General features: G+C 35.9%; 1 protein-coding gene across 3 annotated transcripts; it reads right to left on the bottom strand.

Annotated features, from left to right (window-relative positions):
* Positions 1-569: 569 nt before the first annotated feature.
* Positions 570-10,752, bottom strand: LOC110375657 (receptor-type tyrosine-protein phosphatase S). Of its 3 annotated transcripts, none has more exons than XM_021333868.3 (16): positions 10,412-10,752; positions 9,735-9,927; positions 6,486-6,589; positions 5,354-5,507; positions 4,838-5,042; positions 4,428-4,614; positions 4,222-4,346; positions 3,998-4,132; positions 3,416-3,917; positions 3,210-3,325; positions 2,916-3,127; positions 2,559-2,719; positions 2,351-2,476; positions 2,121-2,275; positions 1,535-1,977; positions 570-1,459 (listed from the first exon to the last, which is right to left on the bottom strand). In XM_021333868.3, exons 1-16 carry the CDS (start codon positions 10,509-10,511, stop codon positions 1,378-1,380), a joined length of 3,000 nt encoding a protein of 999 aa, XP_021189543.3. In that variant the 5' UTR covers positions 10,512-10,752; the 3' UTR covers positions 570-1,377. The 3 variants fall into 3 exon arrangements, with proteins under 3 accessions (XP_021189543.3, XP_021189542.3, XP_049692942.2); XM_021333867.3 differs by having other exon boundaries at positions 2,351-2,482; positions 10,412-10,751; XM_049836985.2 differs by lacking the exon at positions 570-1,459 and having other exon boundaries at positions 1,874-1,993; positions 2,351-2,482; positions 10,412-10,751.
* Between the last annotated feature and the right edge of the window lie 551 nt (positions 10,753-11,303).

The raw sequence follows: 11,303 nt of genomic DNA, 5'->3' as shown, positions 1-11,303 counted from the left end.
AGATATTTATAGAAGTCCTTGCATTCCTACTGAATCTTCTAACTTCTGACCTACAGATTACTTAAAGAAATAAACCGCTTTAAACGGGAGCAACTTCAAAAGGTACCAATTAATTAAAACTTTTATTGCTGTACTAAATCTTTGTAGGTGCCGGTTCTTTGAGTGTGGACTTTACAATTCATTTACACGATTTACAAGCAATTCGCAAGTTTATTACACTGTAAAGAATTTTTTAATTGTGTGTCTACATCCCTGGGTGTTACCAGTATTTTCAAAACTGTTGCGAAATAATAAAAAAGATGTTGTAATTTTAATCCAAATTATTATGATCTTCACAATTACGTAATGATGGTACTGCTTTTCAATCAAGAAGCAATTCATTTATATGAAGATAAGAAATTAATTACTATTTAATTGAATCATTTTGGTGGCTCACCCTTATCTTGAAACAATTATTAGATATTATATGTTATCTTAGACATTCTGTCTATGATACTATGATTAGAAATTTACTACGAGTCGATGTCCAATAAATTGTCTTGGGGAGATATAAGTAAAACAAACATGTAAAAAAAATCTTCCAGTTTTAATTAAGCTGGTATTACGTAGTACAAATTATCCGATACAGTGTAGGAATTCTGTCTCAGTACAAAATGATACACAACTGTGATTGTTTAAAATATGTCATTATTAAAAAATTTGGTTCTCATTCGAAATCCTAAATCACTACACTCAATAAATACGTCAATGATAAAATTGTATAAGGATATCAAATATTTCAAAATATTTACAAAAAACGTAAGTTTGAATACGAAATTATACTATATCACAGTCACTAGAGAAAGATGAAAACCTAATGCCTACATTACGTTACATAGCAGTCTATTTGTAAACACGTCCACAAGAACTACATACATTCTTCTTAAGCCGTCTATCACACCGTCGCGTAACAACACCCACTTCACCACACCAGTAAGTAATTGTTGACTAACGAAACATGAATTCCAATCATGTCATAAAACAGGAGCCGATGCATTATGCAGAACCAAATCGTTTGAATAAACTTTAATGCTTAACAAAACGACTCAGTCGTTAAATTGATCAATATTATTCAAAGGTTTTCCAGTCAATTCTTGATTTGTTTTGTGGTTTTGATGTTATGATTTGATATTAGCACTGGGACAATTAGCCAGATATATTTTATAGCTCTCTAGATATCTTTATCTGATTACGCGACGGTATAACAGGTATCCACTCATCACTTTACCTTAACGATCATAATATGCAAAGACCTTTATACATTTGTACAGTTCACTATCAAGTAATATTGCTTGTATTACATCCTAGTGATATTAATTTAATTTACAATAAATTCAATTAACTTCTATAAGTATGACCTGAACAACCTGACGTCCCTGAGTGATTTGTGAATGCGTTCATTTCTCGATATGGCGATTCCCTGAAAATAATGAGATATTGTCAAAACGCGATCATACATTTTTTCTTCTTCAGTGAATATAAAAAGTATACCTACCTCTCATAAGGCGGCGGAGGCAGAATATCACATAAATTCATTCTACAATCTTGATCGCTTCGCCCCTCACTGGCGTACCTCATTTCTTGGTTGGTTTGCCTAAATGTGTTCTCTCTTCCCAACCAATGCCATTGTGGATAATCGTATTCTACTTCGGCCATAGCCCAATCTTTGTGGCCATCGTGATGGCTTGAAGACCTCGAGTGATTTGTTTTGCAAGACGGGCAGTCTTCAATTGACATGTCTTGCATTTCGTCATCATTCCCACATTTTGTCATTTCACTGTAGTCTTTAGTGAGAGTGGAACTGCTACTTCTACAGCATGTGGAACATTCCTCATTTGAGTATTGATTGCTCTCCCCATAGGACCTGACCATGCTGTTGTCGTAAGAGCCTGGGCTTACAGCACATTTCATACATGAGTCTTCTGCGTCCGTGTGGTCCTATAATTTGAATTCACTAATAAAGAGCTTAGACTGAGAGTCAAAACAAAAACATATAATAGGAAAGCAAAAAGTCTGCGAAAGTTGGATAAACAAGAAAGAAGAAAATGAAGGAAGAAATGAAACCAAGAAAAACTACAAACCTGATAATTTAACTCAGTGTAAATAGCACTGGACGCGTACGGCTCTGGTTGGAGCCTCCTAAGTTGAGATTCTTCCGGTATTGGATTCATGACATTCGTGTGTTGTGGAAGACTGTACTCGGCTTCCATAGCCATCGTGCCTATTGAATGCCCACCTTAAAGAACGATACATTTTATTTAACACAAACTTACGTACATTGTTATGTACTCGGAAATGCAATTTGACTTACCATGTAAAAGACTTTGGTGGCAATTTAAAATCTCTATCCTAGGTTCATTAGAGCCTTCAAACACTGGCCTTTCTCTTAACCAAACAGCCTCTTTCCCCAAGAGACAATGTTGAGCATTAACAATAGCTGTACCTGGAAGATATTTTTCTATAGTACTTGCAAGATAAAGCGTCTATACAAGAATAGTTTCTACTATGAGTCATCTTACCAGTTGTGTTTTGGCTTTTTCTTTGCTTTGTCTGCTTTCGCCTTATGTAAACAATGACTCCAGTGCCGACTAGCACTAACACTAACAAAGTTAGACATAATGCTAGCAGCCAAGTTTCTTGGAACATTGACACTATCGCCTTGTCCGTCGATGGTTCAGTTCTGAAACGAAATGTTTATTTTCATACCGTTGAGTACAGCGCGCCGAGTAAGACAGTTCCTGGCGGTTGAACGTTTCCGTATAGTCAGCTATAATATTGGACTGTAGTTTGAAAGCCATTTCAGTAGAAAATATGACTCATTATGTCAAGTTCTCTGAAAGTATTGAAATCTAAGAAGATTATAAAAGGGAACTTACTGTACGTAGTGTCTCTGTGACTGCGTGGGCAGCATGTGTATGTGCGCGGGCGCGCTGAAGGGGCCGTGTCCGCGCCGTGTGACAGCGGCGGCGCGTGCGCTGTACCGCCCGCCAGCCCGCAGGGAACTCGCCGCAGCAGCCCGTGTTCGAGCTCCCAATGACATCTGACCGACCACGCGACCGCCAGTACTACCACCCACACGAACCTCAATCTAAAACAAAAACTAAATATAAATAACAATCAACTAAATAAATGTCAATATAAAATAAATTATATTCCTATTTTGTACTGACCAAATAACCGGAAAGTTCGCCGTTCCATGTATGCGGGGGCGGTGGATCCCACCGAATCCACGCTGACGTCGCATTTATCACTCCCGCTGTGACGCTTTGTGGTGGCTCCGTTGGAACTACAATACATTCATAGAACTCTGTAGCTATATGCACGTGATGCCTTAATTACATGCAACAGTGAGCTTTAGAAATGTAAATTTGCTTACCGTCTTCTTCAGTAAATCCCGACTTCATATTTGAAGGTTTGCCCAATAGTAATTTATAGAACGGCATTAAAAATACATCATATTGAGCATGAGGCAATAGGCCAGTTAAAATATGACTAGATGATCCACTATTGTGAACTGTGGTCATAGAAAAATTTTCATACTTCGTAAAGTCAGCTAAAGTTTCCTTAAAAGATAAATTGGAATGCTGGTAGTCGTCTTCTAAAACGTATTGTCGGTTTAGGGAGGTACCGTTGAACCATATTTTTACTCCTTCTAAGTACTCATTATAGTCTGTTAAAACATCCCAAACTATTTTAACCGTAGTAGCAGACATTCCTTCAACTCTTCTCAGGGCTAAAACATCTTGCTGTAAATATCGGCGAGCTTGAACCAACTCGTACTGAGTCATCGGCTGATGATTTTGGTGCTTCGACAACTCAGGGTATGGAGACGAAGATTCTAGGTCTCCATTAAATGAATTGGCTTCTCTTCTTAGTACCTGGGAGGAGAAATAAATTCTTAAACATGTTCCCTTTATGCAATAATATAAATTAAATTCATAGAAAACGATGTTCCTACCTGTAATGTGGCGGTATGCATAGCACTTCCAGCGGCACTTACAGCAACGCATGTTAATCTACCAGCGTGTTGTGTTGTTACCCTATCTAGGTACAAAGATCCGGTACCGTGGGTCGATTTTGGAAACACCAGTTCCTATGAAGAAGATGCAAAAGTTAAGGCAACACAACAAAAATATTACCTACATGTTGATTATAGTGTTAGTTAAACGATAATGTTCTTACCTGTGATCCCTCCATAGTCCAAAAAACAACGGGCGGCGGAGTACCCTCAGCTTCGCACTGAAAGGATATTGCCTCACCTTCCCACGCAGTCTGGTCAGAAGGCACTCGAGTGAAATGAGGTAGTGCTAAAACAAAATTACATTATCATTTCAACGACCCTTGCGAATAAGGCGAAAGTTCTGGAACCATAGTTGTTTAGAACTTACAATGAACAGTAAGTGTAGCTGCCACCGCACTGCTTCCCGCTTGGCTCTCAGCCCTACATGTGTAAGTCCCGGCATCGGTGGCAACAACTCGATCTATTCTCAGAGATCCTCGACGAATGATCGCGTATGGCGATAATGAACCATTGTCGCGAGACCACGTCACCGACACATCTGATTCTGGCGATGCCTAAAATTAAACTTAATAATTGAAACACAAAAACTTGACTCAGAAAAAAATAACTAAAGCTGCTTTGCTCTAAGAGCGAAGTTTAATTAAAAAAGCACTCTGAGCAAAACATTGAAATGGAAATTAAACGAGTCTTTATAAAGTCATTCGAATAAAGCCTTTAACGGCAAAGCGGTTATTTTCAGGTTCAATGAATAAGCAAAATAATTTTCCACTTTACTACCTGACAATGAAATTCAACGTTCTGGCCTATCAATGCCGTTATGTTATTAGGTTTCACAAGAAAATGTGGTCTGCGTAATACGAGCAATGTCGCAGGACGGGATTGTCTTTCCCCAGCTACATTTGATGCTGAACATCTATATACACCACTATCTCCTGGAAGACTTTCTAATATTCTGAGATCACCACCGTTTACTATCATAATTCTGAAACAAAACGACAATTTGGAGATCTGACATAAATTAAGGCTGTTATTTGTTTATAAACTTAATAAACACGAACATAACCAGAGCAATATATTTTCAAGAATAATGAGTCATTGTGCCCTTAATTCAAAATGAAACAGATGCCTCAGGCGGATCGTTAAGCCAATAAACATTCACATGCAAAATGAATTATATTGTTTGGTTACTTTCAGCATTAAAATATTGACTGTTTAAACAAGGCAGTATTTATGTGAAGTGTACAGTGTGCGTCCAAAATAGTGGACAAAGTTTTGAAGTTCTGAATTAATTACCTCCCGTTAACTTCTACATCTAAAGTTTGTCCGTCCTTCGTCCAGTGTACGCCCGGATCGGGAACGCCTTTCGGAGCGGAACATTCTAGCGTGGCTGGTTCACCACTGGCTACTTTCACATCACGAGGCTCAACTCTGAAGTCGTCTCGAAGAACTAGAATAAAAACTTTTTGTGCAACAACAGTACTATCTGAATTAACTGGTGTATTTCTTTTGTTATCAACCTCTATTCCTTTATTCTATTATTAGATATCCTTCTATTTTCTTAAAGGTCTAAAAACATTATTTTCTTAAAGGTCTTTCATTAACATTTATGTATTCGTTATTAGTTCCAGAAATACGTACAAAGTATAGAATTACTTCATAAAGACCACAGCGAAGATCGGTAAGCAAATAAAGATTTCACCCGACCTTTTAGTGGTTTACCGCACAGCGGCATAACCGTGTCTAGTTACATTTGCAAACATTGGAATCAGGTAAATATATTTGCTGAGATCGATTTCATTGAATGAAAAGGGTATTATTTCAGTTTATTTTTAGACATACCTACAGCATGTTTTATTAATTGAATTGTATCGTGAGGTTTGAATCCCAAATTAAAATCAATAAATGAGAATGGAAAGAGGTTTCTAGCCAAGATTCAAGTTTCACTTAATTTGGAAGGTATTGCTTTAATAATGAAGTTTAAGTTTGCAACCATTTAGAGGTTTAGGATAGAAGAGCATCTGTGCTCAATATTCAGTTTGGAACTCTGTATAATTTCTGAGGATTGTTACCGAGCCTGACAAATGCTAATGACTTTTAAACTCACGTTAGAATATCTACTAAGAATATTTCTGTCAAACTTCTAGGTCTAATTAAAATTGTAACAATTTGCTTCTTAGGGTTTCTTTCATTTAAGTTAGTATAATGATCCGTATTAAAGTCACTTGTATCTAAGCCCCACATTATTACCGCAATATTCATACGCAAGCCTCAATTGTGCAATTTCCAGTATCAATTTTCAAATTAAGTTTACGGGCAACAGTACCTACTCCTTCGTTTGCATTTCTAAGGATTGTTCGAACCTCACGTGCAAGAGCTGTACTTACATGCAATTACAGGTACTTACACGCAATGAATCAGTACTTACCAGCAATGGTGAGCGTGGCGTTCTTACTGACCGCTTCCCCGACTGAATTGCGTGCGACGCACCAGTACACACCCTCGTCATTTTCTTTCTTTCCTCGCATAACCCTACAATTTAACGATCAAGTCAATATCGGTCAGTGTTCAGGTGGTTCGATAGAACACAAGTGGCGTAGCGTTAAATTATAGACTTCGTGACAAAGGAGTTTTTATTTGAAAACTTTCCTTTTTTGAATATTTGAAAATGTTCCTATTTCGAATTTTTAATACAGTCCTCTTTCGAATGGTTCGTTATCGATTTTGAAGCTAATGTCAGTTTCGGTTCAATTTGACTTGCTTGGCTTGCTAATTTGCTTGTCTAGCATTGTACATGTACAAGTTATGCATGAACGATCCCCCATAGTGTCTAGACTGAATCGATTTTGACTAATTTAGTACACTGCTATTATTATTGCTCAAACCTTCTCTGTGTGAGAGGAGGCCTGTGCCCAGCAGTGGGACGATAAAAAGGCTGTTACAAAAAAAAAAAAAAAAAAGTACACTGCACTAAGTGAGTCGGAAACATAACAATGATATGAATAGATAAGGCAGACATAGACATACGGCACGACGTTCATATGTTAATGATTGCACGAATAGCTAAATTCCGTGACTAATCGGTTGTAAAAATTACCAGACAAAAAATAAAATAGGTACGTAAGTAATATACAGGTATATTTCCATGCGCGCTTTAGTTCTTTTCGCTTTTTTGTGCCGTGTCAAGACAGGTATAATAAAACACCATGTACTTTAGTCTTTCTGCCTTCTAATTAACACAACAATAAAACCGGCCAAGTGCGAGTCGGACTCGTGCACGAAGGGTTCCGTAAATTACAGTTAAATCAACCTATCTCAAAAACTATAAGAGATACTTTGATCAAACCAAAAATCGTTGAAAGAGTTAATTAGCATGCATCACCTCTATTTTTTTTAGAATTTTATACCCCGTAGTTATAAAAATAGAGGGGGGGGGACATACTTTTTACGACTTTGAGAGCTGATATCTCAAAAACCGTTCACTTTAAGAAAAATGTTTTTTAGAAAACTTTATATCATTTTAAAAGACCTTTCCATTGATACCCCACACGGGTATGTACATCGAAAAAAAAAATTTCATCCCTCAGTTACATGTATGGGGGGCCCCACCCCCAATTCTTTTTTTTACTATTTAGTGTCATATTTTTGTAGCGGTTCATACAACACATATTCCCATCAAATTTCATCACTGTAGTACTTATAGTTTCCGAGTAAATCGGCTGTGACAGACGGACAGACGGACAGACGGACAGACGGACATGACGAAACTATAAGGGTTCCGTTTTTGCCATTTTGGCTACGGAACCCTAAAAACTCGGGCTAAATTAGGCTGGCTGTTTTTATGAGGGAACACGCGAAATAAAGAAACAAAATCATGTGCTGAGGACCATGTACATTCAAGTATATAGCTATGTATGTAGCTTATTAGTGCAATGGCTTAAAACAGCTTGTTTTGTATAATAACATGTCTTTTTATTATATTTTAAATAATAGTTTCGTTAGTCTTAATGAGGCACGTGTTTCTGACATCTGCTTAAAATATGCATTATTTTTGCAAAATGATGGTTTTGCAAGGTCTATAGTTATTTATATTTGTTAGCTACAGTTAATTATACATTCATTTGTATAGTTTTTAATTAACCTTTTCCATTTTAGTAGTAGGGTAGATAGTTGTGGCAGGTTTTCAAATATTAGTTTAATTAAGTAGCTCATTATAATAATATCATTGATAGTTTTCATCAATTTTATCATGAATGGCATAATCATTCTATTCATTGGACTATTAGGTCGATATAACTTTATATTCTAATATAAAATCGATGGACAAATATAACAGTATTGCCTATAAACATAGTTCAATAAGCTTTCAGTACGAATAGTTTAATAACTATGAATAGTTTGTGTAACCCCGACGGCCGGCGGCTTTTATACGAGCGTCATTATATTAAGTATATTATGGTAATATTATTTCATAGCTTTGTAATATAATATTAGCAGCTATTGTTGAAATTAATTGAAGTTTATTTCTATAATTTGTTCTAATTTTATTATTATATTTTGTTTTGTTGTTCACTACCAACAATTGTAACGACCTATTATGATTCTAAAGGTTCGTAAGTGAAACCTAACATTAATGTGCGATTGAAAATTTAAAGAGCTGCACAAACTCCTAATAGAAATCGACAGAAGAAAATGTAGTTCATCGCAATAATGCCTCGAAGAAAAACTAGTATTACATAAATACATAACTTTTAATATAAGAATTGCTACTACAAATAAAATCAAAAACAATATTTAATAAGTTGCATCATCTTCTACATTATCATGTAACAACTAGGTACCGTAACATGAATAATTAAATCCCTGAGATTTAACACTTCAAAAGTTCACGCTGACATTCAAACGTCTGCGCCTGCGCATATATTATATTCGCAACATTTTTTTAAAAAAATTTGGTGGTTGTTTGCCAAGAATACGTCAACATGAAAAATGTGGAATTTAATTATTTATATTAATAATTTAAATTGAAACAATATAAATCATTAAATTCCAGACTTCTTACCACTTGACCGTCCACGGCTGACACAATACATAGTTAAACAATCCGTGTGTATCACATTGACTCATGGGATAGGGAATTTATTGAATATCTCCTCCTATCCTTTGTATATTATACCTATATATCCTACTTAACAATATTTTATTATATTATTTTATGAAAGGTTTATATGGTATGGAACCTCAATGTTCCTGCTGACTTGGAAACATTGTTATCGTAACAAAGAATGTGGTACACTTATGAGCGAAGCTACCCTTAAGTTGTGGTAAAACGAAATTACCACGAAATTACTTAATTTTTCTTTTAATTTATGTGCAGTGATGGTTGATAAACCACTGTAGGATTTACGAGAAAATCGGTCTTCCGCTATTGAGGTAATTGCTTATCAATAAAATCGGAATAGCAATAGGTAGCTTTTTGTAAATGTTATTAAAGTTTTCACAACAAAGGCCTTCATTGAATATTAGCAAATACCTCAAAAGCTACTGCTCGGATTTTCATGTGATTTTCACCATAGCACCCAGGGCCCCTGGGGCGGGCTACTAGTAAAATTATATAAAAAGCTCCGTCTCCTTTTCTATGAATATATCTATGTAGGCTAAATGTATGTAAACTTACCTAAGAAACAGCAGCCCATCTTCAAGCAGTACTCTATGTGGGTGGTCGGTAGGAGCCAGGGGTGAGCCATCCTTGTACCACTGGATCGTAGGCTTCGGCTTTCCTTCAGACACGCAGCGAAGAGTTGCAGGCTCACTCCTACCCACAATAGTGTCAGCTGGGTGCTCCTTTATACGCGGAGCCCGACTTTGAGCTAACAAAAAGTAAATAAATAACAATCCAATCAGAAAAATCATTAATTGAAACATTAGTAAAGCTGTTGAATTAATTAGCGAAACATGTTTTTTTTTCTTGTTGCTATTTGAACTAATGCGCATGTTAATTATTTTTTTATTGTTAGTAAAGATATATTGTGCCAATAAACTTTTAGTGATTGGCAATTTAATATGATTAGGCAAGATATCGATGTTATGACATAAATCCTTTTTTTATAGGCTATATCTATATCTATATCTCTTTATTATGCTTTATTAAATCATTAAAACCACATTTAAACTTCGTTTTTATTCACAAAATTCTACAAAATAGGTATTATAATTAAACATATTTGCTAAAAATTGTATTGTTTTATTCAAAAGCTCAAAAAGTATCATTCATTAAAAATTTTCGTCAATTTTTATCATGCGATCAAATCCGGGGAGCTTCGTTTAAACGAACTCTTATATTCATACACTTACCTTTTGTCGCGCAAGGGAAACTGAACAAAAGATGCAAAAGCACTACACACTTGAACTGGTTCCATCTGAGATTATCTCTTTTAATTGGACCCGCGATCATGCTTGACACTACTGATTAACGTCACCTCGCACTTCACACCGCATAGTTTGTTATTCCACGTGAAAAAATACACTCATTATAATTTTTACCGATACAAAAATCCATGGTTCATTTTGTTTGGTTTTCAATCATAACATTGTCGGCGAATGTTTATAGTTTGCGGAGATCGCGATGTGTTTGCGGCGCGTGGCGACACAACCTCCCCGTCCGAAGCGCTTAGGGTTACTGCCCCCCACTCTAGTTTGTCATTTCGCGCCGACTCAGTAACGTGCGGCTTTTGCATACTGCCGAAAGCTCAAGGAAAGCTTGATGATAATGATTTTTGCAGAGTGCACGCCTGCAATAATTTGTACATTAATAAGTTCTGCTTATTAAGTCATTTATGTGGAACGTTTTGCATGTGTTGCCATAAACTTTTAAACTTATGCTATTATTTTAATGGAATTCTTGATTACGGAATACCGTAAGTGGTATAATGCAGCAATAGGTCTTAATTAGTTCGGAACTTTAAATGAGAAGTTTATTTTGCATATTCAATATTAACTTTTGGGTCAATGAGCTTTACGAAAGAGTTAACAATCTTTTGGCATGCAATTATTTTTAAGAGGTTTTAAGATACTTATGGTTGAAACATTTTATATTGTAAATGTATGTATAATCGAGACTAAATCTTCTAAGTTAAACGTGCCTAACTTACCAATTCGTGTGTTTGCAATAAAATACACTAGCTTAGTATTTATGTAAAGCAGCAGTATTAAGTATGTATCTACAAAATGTTTCTATCGGAACTAA

This window comes from Helicoverpa armigera, chromosome 14 (assembly GCF_030705265.1).
Source record: "Helicoverpa armigera isolate CAAS_96S chromosome 14, ASM3070526v1, whole genome shotgun sequence".
Taxonomy (NCBI): Eukaryota; Metazoa; Arthropoda; class Insecta; order Lepidoptera; family Noctuidae; genus Helicoverpa; species Helicoverpa armigera.
The sequence above is the reverse complement of the archived record's forward strand: the minus strand, read 5'-3'. Positions and strand labels throughout refer to the sequence as shown.

Excerpts from the sequence above, each read along its gene's own strand:
- LOC110375657 (XM_021333867.3), bottom strand. The coding sequence starts at position 10,511 with ATGATCGCGGGTCCAATTAAAAGAGATAATCTCAGATGGAACCAGTTC. Across the intron at positions 4,615-4,837 it reads ACGTTGAATTTCATTGTCAG|GCATCGCCAGAATCAGATGT; the intron begins GTAGTAAAGTGG and ends GTTTAATTTTAG. Across the intron at positions 3,128-3,209 it reads GCGAACTTTCCGGTTATTTG|ATTGAGGTTCGTGTGGGTGG; the intron begins GTCAGTACAAAA and ends TTTTTGTTTTAG.